Raw genomic sequence first — 19,541 nt, forward strand, 5'->3', positions numbered from 1 at the left:
TAAAAAGCAGAGACATCACCTTGCCAACAAAGGTCCGTATAGTTAAAGCCATGGTTTTCCCAGTAGTGATGTATGGAAGTGAGAGCTGGGCCATAAAGAAGGCTGATTGCCGAAGAATGGATGCTTTTGAATTGTGGTGCTGGAGGAGACTCTTGAGAGTCCCATGGACTGCAAGAAGATCAAACCTCTCCATTCTGAAGGAAATCAGCCCTGAGTGCTCACTGGAAGGACAGATCCTGAAGCCACCTCAGGAGAAGAGAAGACTCCCTGGAAAAGACCCTGATGTTGGGAAAGATGGAGGGCACAAGGAGAAGGGGACGACAGAGGACGAGATGGTTGGATAGTGTTCTCAAAGCTACCAGCATGAGTTTGACCAAGCTGCAGGAGGCAGTGGAAGACAGGAGTGCCTGGCGTGCTCTGGTTCATGGGGTCACAAAGAGTCGGGCACAACTAAACAACTCAACAACAACAACAACAAGGTGCTACTGGACAATTTTTAAATTTTTTATATATATTTTCAGTGGGTTTACTTTTAAATATAGCTGCGTTGCATACACAGCTCATTCTTAATGTTGCTGTACTTCTAAATTAGAATCATGTAACTGCTGAGTTGAATTTACCCAAGGATTATCCCGTCCAACCCCCTGCAATTGTTGTTTAATTGATAAGGATGATAATTTATATTTATAATACTGGTTAATGTTTATTTTATTAGGAATTCTAAATTAATAATACTCTAAAAGGGAGTGCTTTTTCTGGGGGGGGGGAACCTTTTGAAAAACTGCATCCATTATAAATATTAATTTAAAACCGAAAGCAGAACCAAATCCCAGCCAGCATGAAAATAAATGTAGCATCCAAATGCCTGATTGCAACCTGCTCACACTGCACTGGAAGAACCAGACTAATGGGAATGTGGGAATGCCTCTGCCAGGCCCTGGGAGAACATCGCAGTGAGCATCATGCAAGCCTTCCTATCTATTAGTACAATTCATTATTTGCTTCTCACTTGTGTCTGCAGATGCTTATCCTCAACGCAGCAGAGAGGAAGAACAAAATTCAGCAATAAACATTAACAAAATAATGATGATGATGATGGAGGGAAAAGGTAAAACATGTTTTTTTTATTTGTTCCTGATATTATTGCCATTTGGGGATTTGTGGACTGCCTTGCACTTCGAAAACAGAGGCATTTGAGGCTCTTCACAGCTAAGTGACGCTGGCATCCTTTTCTAAAAGTCAAACTCTCCCCCACTGCTGTGGGGGGAGAACATTCAAGCTCTGTCTGTAGTACGAAAAGCAACCTGGTATTAAACCAGATTCACTCTCTCCCAGTTGAGAACTGCCAGATTTGAGATGGTTACTGGTCACGACAGCAAAGTACAGCCTCCAGTTCTGTAGCCTCCAACGTGGCACCCACTGGCTACCACAGTGAGCTCACATATAGCTTTTGGGGACCCACCAAAACCCCCTGCCCAACACTATTTTTTCTTAATTGAGTAGGTTGGTGTGTGGTTTGGCGTGAGTCCCTCTTTTTTGGGGGGGGGTAGAGAGGGGAAGGTGTCCTTGTTTCCCCTGTGTTTGCTGCTGTCTGTTTGTTTTGGGGGTGTTTTGCCTGCTGTAAGGGAGGCGTTCTGAGCACCATTGCATTGCATGTATATCCCACTTTCTTTTCAAGATCAAGGTGGTGGCACATGGTTCTCCCACTCCTCATTTAATCCCCATAATAACCCTGTGAAGTAGATTAGGCTGAGAGGCAATAACTGGTCCCTCCAGGTCACCCAGTAAGCTCCATGGCTGTGGGGATTTGAACCTTGGTCTCCCAGGTCATCATCTGACACTCTAACCATTACAGCATCCTGGCCATCACCATTTTTCCTCCTGTGAAATGGGTATTTTGTGGTGCAGACAACAATTCCTTCAATCCCTTCCTTCAAACAAGGACAGTTGTTTAGGCCTTCATGTCCATGATCAGAGGTACCGCAGAATGCCTATTAAAGAGTTAGAAAAGGGTCAGAAATGGGTAAACAAAAATATCAAGAAGATGGAACGACACCCCTATGGGGAAATGAATTTGGACCTTTTTTAGTTTAGAGAAAAGGTGTGTAAAATGTGACCTGGTAGGAGTGTATATAATTAAATGCGGCATGAAGAAAGTGGACAGAAAAAAGCTTTTCTCCCTCTCAATGCTAGAAACCATGGTCAATCAATGAAGCTGAATAGGGGAAGTTCAGGACAGATAGAAGTCCTTCTTCACACAGTGCATATTCCAACTACAGAACTTGCTCCCGCAAGTGGCAGCAGTGGCCAACAACTTTGGATGCCTTTAAAAGAATATTAGACCAATTCACAGAGGAGGAGGGTATCAGTGCCCACTAGTTAGCTGGTGCTATTTTTCCTAGAAAAAAGAGGTGCCAGAATTCAGCATGAAGGCCTCCCTCGTTCTCTTGTAATGGCAACAGTACCCACCTGAGAGGTGCCAGAACTGAGTTCCAGGTGAGTTCCAGCAAAAAATAAAAATAAGAAAGCCCTGCCACTAGCCATGACGGCTCTGCTCTGTCTCCACTGTTAGAGACAGCAATGGTTCTGAATACAGTGGTACCTTGGGTTAAGTACTTAATTTGTTCCGGAGGTCCGTTCTTAACCTGAAACTGTACTTAACCTGAAGCTCCACTTTAGTTAATGGGGCCTCCTGCTACCGCTGTGCCGCCAGAGCACGATTTCTGTTCTTATCCTGAAGCAAAGTTCTTAACCCGAGGTACTATTTCTGGGTTAGCGGAGTCTGTAACCTGAAGTGTCTGTAACCTGAGGTACCACTGTATGTGCTTCGTTAAGGATGTTGGGAATTGTAGCTCTGTGGATGGAGAAACTACAGTTCCCAGATTCTTTGGAAGGCTCGGGTTAAGTACTTAATTTGTTCCGGAGGTCCGTTCTTAACCTGAAACTGTACTTAACCTGAAGCAACACTTTAGCTAATGGGGCCTCCCGTTGCTGCTGCACCGCTGCCATGCAATTTCTGTTCTCATGCTGAAGCAAAGTTCTTAACCCGAGGTAATATTTCTGGGTTAATGGAGTCTGTAACCTGAAGCATCTGTAACCCGAGGTACCACTGTATCAGGTACCCACAGGAGGAGAGAGGACTCTTGTGCCCAAGTCCTGCTTGCTGGCTTGACATTGGCCACTGTGTGGGCAAGATGCTGGACTCAGTGGGTTTCCAGCCCTATTCACTAGGGCTCTTCCTAGGTTCTTATACAATATACCCTAAACAGCAGGTGCTAGGAGGAAAGAGCAGGGATGGATGTCTGATTAATCCTTGACTAGGAACTTTCTGGACTGGAGATATCCGGCAGCAGCTGGAAACCAGGTGGATATTTGATCCAACCCAGGCAGGCGCTTCTTAAAAATAATCTTAAGGTCATACACGACCTTCACGTGTTTCCTCCAGATTTTCGGCAGCCAATTTAGGGCAGTCATAAAACATGTCCTCCCAGCTGCTATTCTCTCTGGGGGCTTAGGCGCCCAGCTGAAGTGCTGGGTCAGGTGTAAAAGATCATGTGCAGAAGAGACTTGTCCTCCAGGGAACCAGAGAGTGGGCACCCTGGGGAGTGACCCACCTGGGCAGAGAATGATGGATATGGCCGGGATGTTGCAGCAGGCAAGGCCAGCTGTGGTGGCTTTGCGGTGGCATTTTGCTTTTCGTGCTCTGGAGGGGAGGGCGGCAGAAGGGTCAGCGTGAGCGCAGCATTTTTGTTCTCATTGGGGAATCTGATAAAGAAGAAATTGCATCCGGCAAAGATTCACCCTCGTGAGATTAAACAATGGTGCTAGAGGATAAAGAGGGGCACATCCCGGCAAGTTTTCAAGGGTTGCCACTGCAAACATACTTTCCTCCTCCCTGCACCCCCCAGAAATGTCATTTTAAAAAATGTTGCTGTAGGGCCATCAGTGCGCATGACCCTTTTAACAGAGCAAAAGGGAATAGTTCTCTGCCCCAGGAACTTGCAGTTCGAAATCCAAGCGCCTTGGAAACAACAGTGCAAGGGAAATCAGGGGTAAACAAAGCAAACAAACAAATGCAGACCCAGTTTTTAGCACTCTTTGTGAAAAACAGGGAATTTCCCCCCTTCTTTCTCGCAGGTGGCGCTCTTGCCAATGAATTTGCCACTTTCGGCTTACTTTTGTTAGAGCTGAATGCCGAATTCAGGAACAAGAGCGCCTCCTGGGGGGAATGGTAGGAAATGCCAGTGACTGGCAAAAGAATCATGACACTCTACTATTAAAAATCCGTCTGCTTCATCTGGATGACCTGACCAGGACTGTCATCAATGGTCAACATTTCAAGGGCAGCTGCAGGGAGGAAATATTGCTCCAAAATGTGGAACCAGCGATTAATCTGAGGACAGTGATTCAAGTTCTCTCTCACGTCTGAAATTCATGAAACTTACTTTATTCATGGCACAGTTATATCCCACCTTTTTCTCCAACAGGTGCAAGTTGGTCTACATGATCCCCCCACAATTTAATCCCCACAGCAACCCTGTGAGGTAGGCTAGGTTGAGAGGCAGTGACTGGCCCAAGGTCATTCAGTGAGCTTTGTGGCCAGGTGGGGATTTGAACCCTGGTAACACAGAGCCTAGGACTTGCCAATCAGAAGGTCGGCGGTTTGAATCCCTGCGACGGGGTGAGCTCCCGTTGCTCAGTCCCTGCTCCTGCCAACCTAGCAGTAAAAAAGCACGTCAAGGTGCAAGTAGATAAATAGGTACCGCTCCAGTGGGAAGGTAAACGGCGTTTCCGTGTGCTGCTCTGGTTCGCCAGAAGCGTCTTAGTTATGCTGACCACATGACCCGGAAGCTGTACGCCGGCTCCCTCGGCGTATAGAGCGAAGTGGACCTAACAGTCAGGGGTACCTTTACCTTTACCTGGCTCTCTGACACCTTTTAGTGTTCCCTAAGTTCTCTCTTTTTCTTTTCACAGTGGCACCTTAGAGCTGGCTAGGATACAAATCTGGTTGGGGGGTTTTAAGCCTCTTTTTAAAAGAAACAAAATAAAACCCTGATTTTTTAAAGCCTGCTATCCTTTTGCATGCACCTCTTCCAAACACCCTCATCATAATATTGGCATTAGTGCTGTGGTTATGAACCTCTTGAAGAACGGGGGTGGAACTGGAAGTCTAGAAAACTCTTGTGGACACTACAAAATACCCATTTCACAGAAGAACGATTGGGGATGCTCAGACTCACTTCCCAAAAGCAAGCAGAACACCTAGAACTTCAACCCTCACAAAGGCTACTCTTTCTCCCCCCCCCCAAAACCCACACACACAAATTCCAGGGGTATTGGGCATGGTCCATGGGGTCATGAAGAGTCGGACACAACTAAATAACTAAACAACAACAATCACCATGAGGGTCTGTATTTTCTTTGGACAATGAGGCACAACAGAATCCGTGCTGTCTTTATGGTATATGGTTTTATTTATGCATATATACAACCTGCATCTTTGTGGAGAGAGTGCAGAGCATTCAAATCCCAAGAGGATCCTGTTCCTCTCATTGCGGCAGCCTCCGATTACAAGAGACCCCAAACATCATGTCTGGCCCTTTGTGGAGCATAAAGCAGGCTGCCTGCCTCCTGTTCTGGCTTGCCAAAGGGACATTTCCTCCCTGCCCCTGTTCGCTTACCTCACTGCTGTGATAGGAATTTTATGGCCTTAGATATATGGTAATGTTCATAACTGCACATACATAGATCAACACAGGAAGACCATCCTGGAACCATTTTGATTCCTAAACTGACCAAATCCTTTCTCTGCAAGGTTAAACTGGAAAAGCCTCCCCATTGTCTCTTTCCTCACAAATCCTGTCTCAAGGATATGAATAAGGTGTGAGCCTGTGACCTGGCCCAGGAAATAAGCATTTTACCACTACAAAAGAATGGCCAGGCTCCCCAGGAAATCCAATCAAGCAACCTGCCAGACAGGAGATAAACAAGGACAAGAGAAAAACAACATTTAAATTTCTGTGATGTAGGTGGGATGTATCTGAGGGGTGGTCTTAGGTTACACCCCTTCTGTGATGTATGCATAATGTTTCTGGGGGTGGTCTTGATCTAGAGGATGGGAATTTCAAAAGTCTTTATAAGCCCTTGCACGCCATTGTTCTGGGTCGTCTTCCTCTCCTGCGTGTGAGGGGAGTACCCTGTTGCAACAGATCAATCAAGATCAGGCTTACTAACTGCTTTGCTTCTCAATATTCTCTGGTTGGCCTCTGTTATTTTCTCCTACCAATAGGGAACCTATGCAAGGACTCTATATGGGCTCTTGGATACCCCATAAGGGAAAAGGGCATATTTTTATTTACAACACTGCCTACTGCAATTCTAGAAACTCCCCGCCCTCCCCAACTCAGGGATTGCCTTTTGCTAATTACCCAGAGCTCAGGGTGGGGTCTCCCCGCTCTGTGTCTGCCTTGTTGATGGCTTTCTTGACTGCTTAATGACTCTGCCTGTGCCAGGAAAACAAGTCCAGTCTTTATTTTTACACTGCTAAATCCATTGATTAAACTCTGACATTTACTATAGCCAGGAATTATGGAGTTTTAATGAATCCAAAGATTTTAGGGGAGTCTTGACCCCACGCCCCAAACTTTTAACAACAACAACAATAATAATAATAATGGGGTGGCTAGCATGCCTTACCAGGCCCCACAATGTGTGTCTGAGTGCATTCTGCAGACACTATTTTAATAAAAAATTAAAGGTCTTATATATATAATAAATGTTCATAAATGTACCAAGCAAACACGTACATAAATAATATATAAACCACATGTCTGGAGCAGCACAGGAAGACTGTCCTGAAACGATTTTGACTCCCAAACTGACCAAATGTTTTCTTGGCAAGGAGGGAGGGGGTGAGGGAACCTTCCCATTGTCTCAGGAAATGGGTAATCACCATCTCAAAGGAATGGCCAAACTGCCAGGAAAGGCAATCAGATAAGGCATTATCAGATAACCTGGCAGACAGGAAAATAACAACATTCAAATTTCTGTTGTAGACCGCCTTTTCTGTGATGTAGGTATGATGTATCTGGGGGGTGGTCTTGGGTTACATCCCTTCTGGGGTGTATGTATGATGTATGGAGGGGTGGTCTTGAGCTCCAAGGCAGGGAATTTAAAATGTCTATATAAAGGCAGGCACACCTTGGTTCAGGGTCCTCCTCCTTTCCTGCGTGTGAGGGGAGCACCCTGTTGCAACAGCTTTAATAAAGATCAGGCTTACTAGCTTCTTTGCTTCTCAATATTCTCTGGTTGGCCTCTGTTATTTTCTCCAACCGACAGGGAACCCACTTAAGGACTGTATACGGCCTCTTGGATACCCCATAAGGGAAGAAGGGCAGATTGTTTACAACACTATGTTGGGGCTCCCAGTTCACATGTGTTTGAAATATGGGATACTTCTATGGAATGCACAGAATCACAGAGCTGGAAGGGGCCCAGTGGGTCATCTAGTCCATGAGTAGACAAACTAAGTCCCGGGGGCCGCATCCGGCCCAATCACCTTCTTAATCCAGCCCGCGGATGGTCCAGAAATCAGGGTGTTTTTACATTGCAGAATGTGTGCTTTTATTTAAAATGCACCTCTGGGTTATTTGTGGGGCATGGAAATTCGTTCATTATTTTTTTCAAAATACAGTGGTACCTCGGGTTAAGAACTTAATTCGTTCCGGAGGTCCGTTCTTAACCTGAAACTGTTCTTAATCTGAAGCACCACTTTAGCTAATGGGGCCTCCCGCTGCCGCCACCACCACGTGATTTCTGTTCTCATCCGGAGGTAAAGTTCTTAACCTGAGGTACTACTTCTGGGTTAGTGGAGTTTGTAACCTGAAGTGCCTGTAAACTGAAGCATCTGTAACCCGAGGTACCACTGTATAGTCCGGCCCCCCACAAGGTCGGAGGGACAGTGGACCGGCCCCCTGCTAAAAAAGTTTGCTGGACCCTGTTCTAGTCGAAGCCCCTGCAGCACAGGAATCTCAGCTAGCTCATACATGACAGGTGGTCATCTAATCTCTGCTTAAAAACCTTCAAAGAAGGAAAGCCCAACACCTTCCAAGGCAGCCCGTTCCATTGCAGGGGGTTGGGCCAGATGACCTTTGGGACCCCTTTGAACTCTACAATTCTGCGAATCCATGAAGTGCCTCATCTCAGCAACCTCTACATCTGGGGTAACTGATCTGGGTTCCCTTCAGAGCTTCTCTGAATGGCCCCATCCAGTTGTAAAACCCAGAGAGATGCTGTCAGTCAGAATAGACCAGGAATAGGGCACTGCATCTTCCCATATGTTTTGGGTCTGCCAACACCTGCCCCCCCCCCCGCCAGCCTAACCAACAGGGATGGTGGGAGTTTCCTTTCATAGACTAATCTTTTGAAGAAGTCTGGGTTGAATCTGTTCTGTTGGATGTCACAAATCTCTGGCATTATGAGAGAGTGGGTGGGTGAGTGAGTGAGTGAGGGGGAAATACACTAGGCGTTCTCTCACTCCACAAAATCTTGTGGTTTGATCTAGCACTGCTGCCCCCACCCTAAGTTATCTTAATCAGACCCACTCCACCTTTGAGTGTTGCCTAAGTTCTCCCCCCCCCCCCGCCATGTGCTGCCATGCAAGACCAGGCACTGGTGTGCCAGGGTGTCCAACCACATGAAAACGCAATGTGAAGTTTCAGGAAACCGCTGTAGAAGCAGGGTGTGAAAGACGCCGGTGATGAAATCTTACCAAGAGAAAAAGAAGAAGGAAAGGAAAGAGAATGTGATCCTCTACTCAGCTGCTGCTTCCCTCTGCTGCTGTTTCCACAGAAAAAATGCCTCTTTAAAAAGAAAGGATCCGTGAGGTTTCGAGCATCTTATGACAAGGAGGGCAAAATGGTAATTAAGCTGTTGGGGGGGGGTTATGTTGTTTGATGGGAATGCTTTTCCTGATATTTTTGTTTAGGTGCCTTGAACCCCAACCAGACAGATTTATTTATTTATTTAAAAAATCAAATCAAAATGAATTGCAATTACTTCTTAAAAAAGATTAACACAGTTCTAAGAGACCCCTGGGGTTGTTTGGTTTTTTGCACTTGGTTAACCAAGGGCTAGCAGTTGTGTGCTACTTTGGTTTTTTTAATATAAATTTAAAGTAGGATTTTATGTGGCACTTGATTCATTGCTTTCTGCTGTTTTACTGTCTCTGACTTTTTGCATTTTGTGTTGCTAGGGGTAAGAATTTTATCAAGCTGCCTGTTTGCTTTTTCTTAGGACAGTGTTGTTTTAAAATGATAAGCTGAAAAGCTGAAGGAAGGAGAAAATAAATCTCTCCATCTAACTTCAGCTAATCTTGACTCATGAGCTTGACATTCTCAGCCATTCACTGCTTCCTGAATGCCACATATACAAACTCCCCTCCCCTCCATGTCCTCATTAGTCTACCTCTAGAATGGGCACATTTTGCACACTTTTGAAAACCAGCATCCTTTGCCAAATTTGCAGCTAAGGCTTCAGATGGAGAAACTTTCATTTTCATATTTTGGAGAGAGATTTTCATATTTTTTTTAAGGTAAGGATTAAAACATTGCCAAATCTTACACATTTGGGTTACTTCTGCATTGTTGCTATTTGTGAATGAGATTCATTCACATACCAGCAAATTCAGGTTGTGCTATTATAGTTGATTTGGGGTTCTTGTGCAAAAAAGCCCATTCCCCTACCCAAAAACAGCACACACCCAAACTTTCATGATAAGGAATATGATGATGGCGAAACTGATTGGGAAAATCAGAAAACAGGAAGAGAAGAACTTTAAGAAGGAATGGGAATAATTTACAAAGTATTTAAGTGAACACTGTAAACAACTAAAAACTCTGAGAGGATTTGAGTAATGCTTGTAACGTACTAAAAATTATGGTAAAAATTGACTATTTAAGAAAAATAAAGAAAATAAGAGAAGCAGGTGAAAAACGGTTGATAGTGGTCACCATGGAAAGGCGGAGGCGAGTCAAAGGATTTAAGGAATCCTAAATGATGATGTTGATGTTTAAGGTTTGACTGTAAAGTGGCAATGTAAAACTTAATAAAAAAGATTTGACAAAAAAAAGATAAGGGAAGTGATGGGAAAATACACTGGAAAATGTGGGATAACAGTTGCTTTGCTGCAAAATCATTTTACCTCTGCATTAAAAATATCAGAACAGATGCTCAATAAATAGCTAAATTCATCTGATCACTCCCTGAAAACAAATCAGGATGAATGCTCAATTCAGTGGTACCTCAGGTTACAGACGCTTCAGGTTACAGACTCCGCTAACCCAGAAATAGTGCTTCAGGTTAAGAACTTTGCTTCAGGATAAGAACAGAATTCATGCTCTGGTGGCACAGTGGCAGCAGGAGGCCCCATTAGCTAAACTGGTGCTTCAGGTTAAGAACAGTTTCAGGTTAAGAACAGACCTCCAGAATGAATTAAGTTCTTAACCCAAGGTACCACTTTATACAGATCATCTGGAGATGCCCTTTAAAAAGACATTGATAATTGCATTTTTGAAAATTGCGTTAATATCCCCCCCTCCCTGTGAGGTAGGTCAGGCTGAGAGTCAGTGACTAGCTCAAGGTCTCAGCCAGGGAACCTCATGGCTGCGTGGGGATTTGAACCCTTGTGTCCCAGGTTCAGCACTCTTAAGCACGACACCATTCTGTTATCATATCTACGAGACACCTCCTACACCAAATTCTCTAGGTGTCATACAAACAAAAAGAGAGTGGAAACCTAACAATAAAAACCACAATCAACTTAAGAGGCAAGTGTCAGAAGAAACCCCAGTGCGGGACCTCAGGTGTAAAACCTCTGAATGTGAAAACTGATTCTTGTCCACCCAGAAATAAGTCCAACTGAGCTTAGAGGGGCTTACTCCAGGGGAAATTGCAGTCAAAACCAGAAACGTCGACAGCTGGGAATGTTATTAACAGTACAAAGGAGGGTTAGAATAACTTTTGCTGTAAGGGTGTGGTTCCTTCTACTGTATATAGATTATAGCAGGTGACGGTATATTTTTGGCGGCTGCTGGTATGTTCTCATTGAGCTGTGTCAGTGTGCAATGCTCTGCTTTCCTCTTTAGATCTCATGCATTAAAGTGTTTTTCCGTACGATTAAGATTTTGGGTTTGTTTTTTTTAAAGAGTGCCCATTAGGCAGGAGACAATTATTATTTTTTGCTAGGAAGCAGGAACTACCGTAAGTAGGACCATGGCTTGATTCAGAAGATGCACCTAAACATTCCCATTCTACACAAGCCTTCTGCTTGTTTTATGCCACAATCAGCCTTCACCAAACTGGTGCCCTCCATCTGTTTTGGGGCCTCGGCACTTAATATAGCCAACGCATTTCATTGGAACCACCACTTCCTTCCCGCCTGGCCTTCAGAAAGGCAGCCTTCGCTTGAAATGTGTGAGCAGGCTTCTATTTAAAATCTCTGATCCTCAGAGTCTTGGTTTACAATGGTGCTGATGGCTTATTGCTCTTCCTTATTGGTTTTTAACCCAGTCCTATTGTTTTACCTTGTTTTATTGCGCTTGTGAGCTACTTTGGGGACCTGTATGGGTGGGAAGGGCTGTAGATCAGGGAAGGTCGCCGGTTTGAGCCCCGCTAGCCTCTCCAGGTGGGGCCGGATATCCAGGAGAGCCTGGTGGACAATATTGAGCTACTGCCCGTCAGAGTAAACAGTACTGAGAAGGATGGGGTCAATGGTCTGACTTGATATAAGGCAGCTCTCTATAGTCCTAACCGGAAAGCAAATAGCTCATTAGCTCACTTTGCATGCAGAAGGTCTCATTTTCAATCCTCAGCATCCCAGCATCTCCAGGTTGGCTTGGCGATGCTCCCTACCTGAAATCTCAGAGAGCAGCTGCCAGTCAGTGTAGCCAATACTGAGTTCAGATGATCAATGGTCTGATGGTATAAGGTGGCTTCTGACATTCCCATGAAGCCAATAGTTTTACAGTTGTTTTTGGAGGCCACCATTTAGAATTCAATTAAAATGGAATTCAGTAGAGATGGAGCCTTTTCTGCAGTGGCTCCCATCCTCTGGAACTCATTTCCATACGCTCTTATAGCTTTGTATCACATTTTAATGTACCGATACCTCTTGAGTGATACCACTACAGTCTATATACCACTTTTCAGCCAAAAGAGTCCCTAAATTAGGGAGGAGCAAATAAACAAGCCAAACAACCAAATTCACAAGTTTTTAAAGAATATATACTTTGCATTGTTGATTGGGGACCCTGTTAGCTTGCATAGTCAGCAATCACAGCAGGCATGTCCAAAGTCTCTTTTGGGGGGCCCCCCCGTCCGGTTTTATCCAGCCTCTGTGGCAGTTTATTTATTGGGGACAAATCATTTTAAAAAACAAACTTCAATCCTAGAAAAAGCTCAGAAACCTGTGTCGGCCTTTGTTCACTACATCAAACCTGGCCCTCTTTGAAAAAAGTTTGGGCACTCCTGAATTATAGTACAGTGGACACTTGGGTTACGAATGTGATCCGTGCGGGATGCACGTTCGCAAGCCGCAGCGTTTGCAACCCGCATCTGCGCATGCGCGGGCTGTGATTTGGTGCTTCTGCACATGCGCAAAGCACGATTTAGCGCTTCTGTGCATGCACAACCACCAAAACCTGGAAGTAACCCATTCTGGTACCTCCAGGTTTCGGCGCGTCCGTAACCCGAGAAAACGCAACCTGAAGCGGCTGTAACCCAAGCTATGACCGTAATCTTAATGCACATAGTGGGAGGAGTAAGAAGGAGGAAACACTGTCATATTGCTGTGCCAGCAGTTACTTTCTGAGAGCCAGGCATCGTGGTAGAGAGTTGCAGCAAACAGGTCATGAAGCCCAAAGGAAAAGTGAAAGTGTCATGTGTTCTGGTGAGCCCCCACCTGAGTGTAGCAAAGTGCTGAAACAGCAGTCACTGTTCAAAATTGCTGAGACCAGTTGCTTTGCTCCCCTTCCCAGTTGGAGTAGAGCCTATGTACGATGCTCACATGGAGAAGTCCGGCTCCCTGGCCAGTTCTGATCCTTATGAAAGCTGTATTCAGGAATGATGTTTTCTTAGTTCTTTTTGCGTGGGTGGAACATGTTCCTTTCTTCTTTCTGGCTTCCTGATTGCCTTCCAATGCTTTGTTGTTGTTGTTTAGTCGTTTAGTCCTGTCCGCCTCTTTGTGACCCCCTGGACCAGAGCACGCCAGGCACTCCTGTCTTCCACTGCCTCCCGCAGTTTGGTCAGACTCATGTTTGTAGCTTCGAGAACACTGTCCAACCGTCTCGTCCTCTGTCATCCCCTTCTCCTTATGCCCTCCATCGGCGATCAGCCTTCTTTATGGTCCAGCTCTTACTTCCATACATGACTACTGGGGAAACCATAGCTTTAACTATATGGACTTGGACTGCTAGGTCCACAACTCTTTCTTTGATCTAATATGTCAGAGCAAGATGGGCTGAATGCAGTCAGGAGAAGATATGTCATTTACTCAGACTGATTGTCTCATCAATGCTATTAAGTAGTCCACACCACTTTCACACCAAAGCCTTTCTCACAAACAGATGCCAACAACAACAACCATTACTAAAACTTGAATTAATTTACGCTGATTAAATCAATTTATATGCAAATTGCTTTATTTTCAAATATTTCATCCCATGAAGCCTGTTTTATTTCCTATCAATTCATAGAATCATAGAACTGTAGAGTTAGAAGGCCCCCAGGGCCATCAAGTCCAACCCCCTGCAGTGCAGGAATCCCAACTAAAGAATCCCTGATAGAGGACCCTCCAACCTCTGCTTAAGAACATCCAGTGAAACAGACCCCACCACCTTTGAAAGGAGTTCATTCCCCTGTTGAGCAGCAAATGTTGTCTAAAAGTTCTTCCTAGTCGGAATCTCCTATTTCTTCCTAGTCGGAATTTCCTTTCTTGCAATTTGAACCCACTGGACCTACCCTCTGGAGCAGCAGAAAACAAGCTTGGTCCATCTTGCACGTGATGTCCCTTCAGATATTTGATATTAAATATTCTAAACACTTCTATGATAACTACTGCACTTTCTACACTAATAAACTGGGTGGTTTGTCCCAGTTAGTCTTGAGCCTATGGTTTTCACTGCTTCAGATCTACTCCTCCTTCCACTGAGCTGCTGCTAAACAAATTAAAACCTTGATTAGGAGATTCAGTGATCGTTAATACATTGGTTCATCCATGGTAGGGACTGGGTTTGATTGGATCTCCATATATGTACAGCATACTTGTAAAGCAAAACACTTTGCTATAATCCTTACAAAAACCTTACAGGGTAAATCAGTGCTATATTGCCATTAGGGAAACTGAGTCCAAGAGTCCATCTCTATGTCCCCTCTGGCCACCACAGGAGTGAGTTCACAGTGAGTGCAAAACCTCTGAGGACTTCCTCGTTTGTCACCCAGCAAGCATGAGAGATGCACACGACCCCATTTTTCATTGCAACAAACAAAGAATTTCAACAGTTCGTTGCCCTTTCACAAGGGAAGCTGGAAAGAAGAACCAAAAGCTTGTTTCTGCATGATGTGGGGAATTCTTCTATCTCCACCATCTTCATTTTCAAAACTTAGACCAGATACCAGACGTTAGGAAAGACCCTCCCCTGCGAAGCTTGCACAGGTTTTGCCAGCCAGTGTGCGAACAATACTGGACTAGATGGGCAACTATAGACTACTGTGGTCTAAGGCAGTTTCTCATAACTTTCTACACAGTCAGAACTTTACAAAAATGGAAGCTTCTTTCTTGGACTTGTTTCCCTGGAGTTGACTCTCCTCTTCTCTTCTCTGTTGCAGCTTTCTAATGCCCACACTGACTGAAGGACAATAAATGCTGACTTTTGAATTCAGGAGAATTAAGCACATGCTTAATGAGCAAGATGATGGTGGCCCCTGCCTGCACAATGGCCTCCTACTCCATGATAACCATGAAGAGATTTGCTGGCGCGATGTTCCTGCTTGGCGCTGTGTTCTTAAACTTGATGTTCCTTGCCCAGCCATTCCATAACCCCAGCAGAACTCAAGCACAGAACCGTTCCCTGATGGTCCTGATCTGGGACTGGCCCTATGGCCATGCCTTAAATCTCACCGGCGATCCCTGTGCCACGCTTTGCTCCATCAAGGGCTGCCAGCTGACCTGGAACCGCAACCTGTACAACCAAGCAGATGTGGTAGTTTTCCACCACTGGGCACTCCAGCACCGCAGATCGCGCCCCCCTGCATCTAAGCCCCACCCAGGGCAAAAGTGGGTGTGGCTCTCCCTGGAGTCCCCCACGCACAGCAAAGACCTACCCAGGTGGGATGGAGTCTTCAACTGGACCATGACGTTCAGGCGGGACTCTGACATCTTCATCCCTTATGGGGAGCTCGTTGCCCAACCATCAGATGAGGTGGACATCCCAGAGAAATCTGGCCTTGTGTCATGGGTCATCAGCCACCACCACCATACCCAACAGAGAGCACAACTGTTCAGGAACCTGTCCAAGTACATCAAGGTTGATGTGTATGGGAGGGCAAACAAGAAGCCTCTCTGCCCAGCCTGCCTACTGCCCACCATCTCCAAATACAAGTTCTATCTGGCCTTTGAAAACTCTGTCCACCGGGACTACATCACTGAGAAGCTCTGGAGGAACTCCCTCCTAGCTGGAGCCGTGCCTGTGGTCATGGGGCCTCCCCGAGCCAATTACCAGCAGTTCATTCCTGGTGATGCTTTCATCCACGTAGACGACTTTGGCTCTGTGAAGGAACTTGCAGACTTCCTGCTCAGTATGAATGAGAGCCGCTACCAGAGGTTCTTTGAGTGGAAGAGGAGTTTTGCCGTGAAGCTGCATGATAGCTGGCCAGAGAGGTTCTGCACCATCTGCCAGTGTTTCCCCAGCCTGCCCCAAGGGAAGGTCTACTACAGTTTGGAGAAGTGGTTCTGGAGTTAGCAATCAGGGTGGGCTGAGGTCAGGGGCCTCGCTAGGTGCTTAAGAACCTAAGGACCTAAGAAGAGACTTCTGGATTAGGCCAATGGCCTATCTAGTCCAGCATCTTGGCCAAATGCCCCTGAGGCCATAGGAATATATTGACTCCACACTGAGGGGTTCCATAAACAGGTAAGAAAAGCCTTCTCGATCAGGCCAAAGTGTGCTTGGGGGGGGCATCTAGTCCAGCATCTTGTCCTCACAGTGGACAGCCAGATGCCCCCAAGGGAAACCAGCAAGCAGGATCCAAGCACCAGAGCCCTTTCCCCTCCTGGGTCTCCCAGCATTTGGCATTGAGAATCATTGCTGCCTCTCAATTGACTAGCAAACTCAGAGGCAACTCAAAGCAAAAGTTTGCGGGAAAATGGGATGGTTATAAAAGATACGTTCAAAACTACTAAAATAGTTTTGACTCCGTGCTAGCGTTCGAGTGACAAAGGAGGTAAAAGGAGGTGGACAACAATTAAGGACTTATTATGTTTTCTGAATGTATTGGAAAATCTATACAGAAAGGTTTGTTGTTTTGTGTACATTCAGTGGTAAGATACAATATATGGGAAGGGACTCGACAGGAAGTCAAAACTGAAGAAAAGATTTTGTAAGATAAAAGGAGGAGAAATATTTATTTTCATTATTATCGCTATTCTTTTGTGTGTTTGTGTGGGTGTATGTTTTGTATGGAATGTTTGGGAGGAAATAAGACGGTGGATAACAAATAACAAACAAAATATTGATGTATGTAATTTTTTTTCTCAATTCTATTTTGTGGTAGTATAGTTGCAATGTTTTTTGTAACACAAAATCATTCAATAAAAAATATTTTTTTTAACAAAGAGAATCATTGCTGCCTCTGACTGTGGAGGCAGGGCTGAACTCGCATGGCTGGTAGTAGTCCTTGCAGGACTTGGGGCACATGGGCCCAAATTTGCATATACTGATTTGTTGGTGTGCATGGAAATTTAGGCTAATTGTCAGAGGGAAAGATCCCCTGCAAGCATTAAGAAAGAAAGAAAGGGTTGAATGGGAGACAGAAAGGCAGCAGTTCTGGAGCCCAGTGCAAAGGACCCAGGGGCCACCCACACATGCCAACAATGCCAGCTGCTGAATTCAATCAAGGAGCACCCTGGGCTTGGTCCTCCTTGTGAAGAGTTAGGATGAGCCTGCAAGAAGAGGGACTCAGAGCCCCATTATTGCTCCACTGTTGTTTTGCACAAGCTTCTTCTGACGTGGCCTGTTTCCAAATCGTTCTTCGTAGCAGCGGCAGTGATGTCATGCCAGGCTCCTTCTTGGGCAAACCATCAGATTGCTCCACAACTGCCTGTGCCTTTGTTCTTGCACTCCAAACCCTGCCCGAGACAGATTTCTTGACTCAGCCCTCTCTTCCCAGTGCCTGCAAATTTCCTCTGCCTCTTTATTGGACCTGCATCTGGATGAACGTCAGAATTCGGCTCCTGACCCAATCCTATCACTCCTGTGAGCTTGGCTGCCTGCGGCCCAGCAGGCACAAGCAGGCAGGGGTGTTCCTAACAGTTTTCTCATCTCCGCTCATCAGCTAGCTTGAGGCTGTACAAGACACAGGGGTTTCCTTTCACCCTGTTACTTTTCCACAACTGGTACATGCTTTCTCTCTGTAGGTGGGCAGAGTTTTGTTTGCTTCACACCAGGTGGTGGTTGTATGTCTGACTGGGCACCGTTTTATGTCTTTGCTGCCTAGGTGGCTGGGTGAAAGTTTAGCATTTTGACATCTGGACCATCCAGGGAGCGAAACAAACTCATTGAGAAGTTATTCTGCACACGCGGAGATTGGGTGGCCATCTGAGCTGTGATTCCTGCTTTGCAAGGACTGGAGTAGATATCACATTGGGTCCCTTCCAGCTCCACAATTCTACAATTCTATGACTTGGATACCAAGGTTCAGGTCTTGTACCACCTTTTCAACAGTCACTCTGCGGCTGGCTCAGCCTCCAATAAATTAGAGGAGCCAGGGCAGGAGATGAAAAAGGCTCCCTTGAAGAAGCCTCAGGCTGGCAGAGTTGAATCACAAAGTGCATAAGGGTTCAAAGATTTGATACTGAGAACTAAGAATATACAGTATAGCTTTCCAGAAGATGACTGAGAACACAGAAAGAGGGGGAGAGAGTGCTGATTAAGCGCTTTCTCTCTTCTTTATCTCTGCCATCCTTGTTTAATCTGAAATCACAGAGAGGATTGATCCCACACAGACACAAACTGACCATCTGACACAAATTGCCATCTGACCTAGGTCACAACATTATGATGGAAGATTGGGAAAAAATATGGAAAACTGATATAAAATTTACAGATTGTTCCCTACTGATGGAGAATTACATGAAGATGATGTACAGATGGTACACGACACCAGTGCAGTTAGGGAAAATGCACAAAACTAGTTCAAATATATGTTGGAAGGAAAAGGAGGGGACATTTTATCATATGTGGTGGGATTGTAATGTAATTTTAAAAAATTGGGAAACGATATACAACGAATTGAAGAAAATGTTCCATTTAACATTTGTTTAAAAACCTGAAGCATTTTTGTTAGGGATTGTAGGGAAAGACCTGCCAAAAAAGCTGAAAAACATCTTCATGTATGCGACAACGGCCGCGAGAGTCCTAATAGCACAAGGATGGAAGACTGATGAAACCTCAACTAAAGAATCATGGCAAGAAAAATTGATGGACTATGCAGAACTGGCAAGACTGACATATAATCTACAGGACAAGGATAACTGTGACTTTAAAAATGAATGGGAGCCCTTTACAAAGTATTTGAAGATGCAACAAAGTGAACTGGACTCCTTGGCTGGCTTTGAATAAACATTCACAAACTTTTTATTGATAATAATCAGCTAAATAGTTTGAGGATCTATACAACTTTGTAACATGCAGAAAACAGCATTCTCAGAGAAACCAAAGACTGGAACTGTGGGAAGTCAGGGGTGGAGATGGGTGGGTTTTGTGTGGGAGGGTGGGGGGAGGGAGGAAAAATGGGGGGGGGACAAGGATGGTATGTTTTTGGATAATATGTTTTGTTTTAATTTTGAATATTTTTTTTTAAAAAACCAAAACAAATCGCCATCTGAACCTTTTAGTTAGCTGACAATGAATTTAACAGCTCATGCCATGCAAGCCGACCCTCCAAGTGCCCCTATTTTCCAGGGACAGTCCCAGATTTACAGAAGCTGTCCCGGTTTCTGATTTGATCCCGGAATGTCCCACTTTTCCTTAGGACGTCCCTATTTTCATCAGAGAAATGTTGGAGGGTACGGAGTTATCTGACACCTGAGGCATCTGAAGACAGCCCTGTATAGGGGAGTTTCAAAATGTTTAATTCTTCAAAAATATTTTTATGTATGTTGGAAGCCGTCCAGAGTAGCTGGGACAACCTAGTGAGATTGGTGGGGTATAAATTGTATTTTTTATTATTATTATGGAATAAGACACCTCTATTTTCATTGAAGGGTATGT

General features: G+C 45.0%; 1 protein-coding gene across 1 annotated transcript; it reads left to right on the forward strand.

The window, feature by feature from the left end:
• The first annotated feature begins 430 nt into the window (after positions 1-430).
• On the forward strand, positions 431-16,112 carry FUT7 (fucosyltransferase 7). Its single transcript, XM_082208987.1, has 4 exons — positions 431-479; positions 1,022-1,108; positions 8,715-8,919; positions 14,884-16,112. Exon 4 carries the CDS (start codon positions 14,958-14,960, stop codon positions 16,014-16,016), a length of 1,059 nt encoding a protein of 352 aa, XP_082065113.1. The 5' UTR covers positions 431-479; positions 1,022-1,108; positions 8,715-8,919; positions 14,884-14,957; the 3' UTR covers positions 16,017-16,112.
• Positions 16,113-19,541: the final 3,429 nt, after the last annotated feature.

The sequence above is a fragment of the Podarcis vaucheri genome, assembly GCF_965113315.1.
Source record: "Podarcis vaucheri genome assembly, chromosome: Z".
Lineage (NCBI taxonomy): Eukaryota > Metazoa > Chordata > Lepidosauria > Squamata > Lacertidae > Podarcis > Podarcis vaucheri.

Excerpts from the sequence above, each read along its gene's own strand:
- FUT7 (XM_082208987.1), top strand. The coding sequence starts at position 14,958 with ATGAGCAAGATGATGGTGGCCCCTGCCTGCACAATGGCCTCCTACTCC.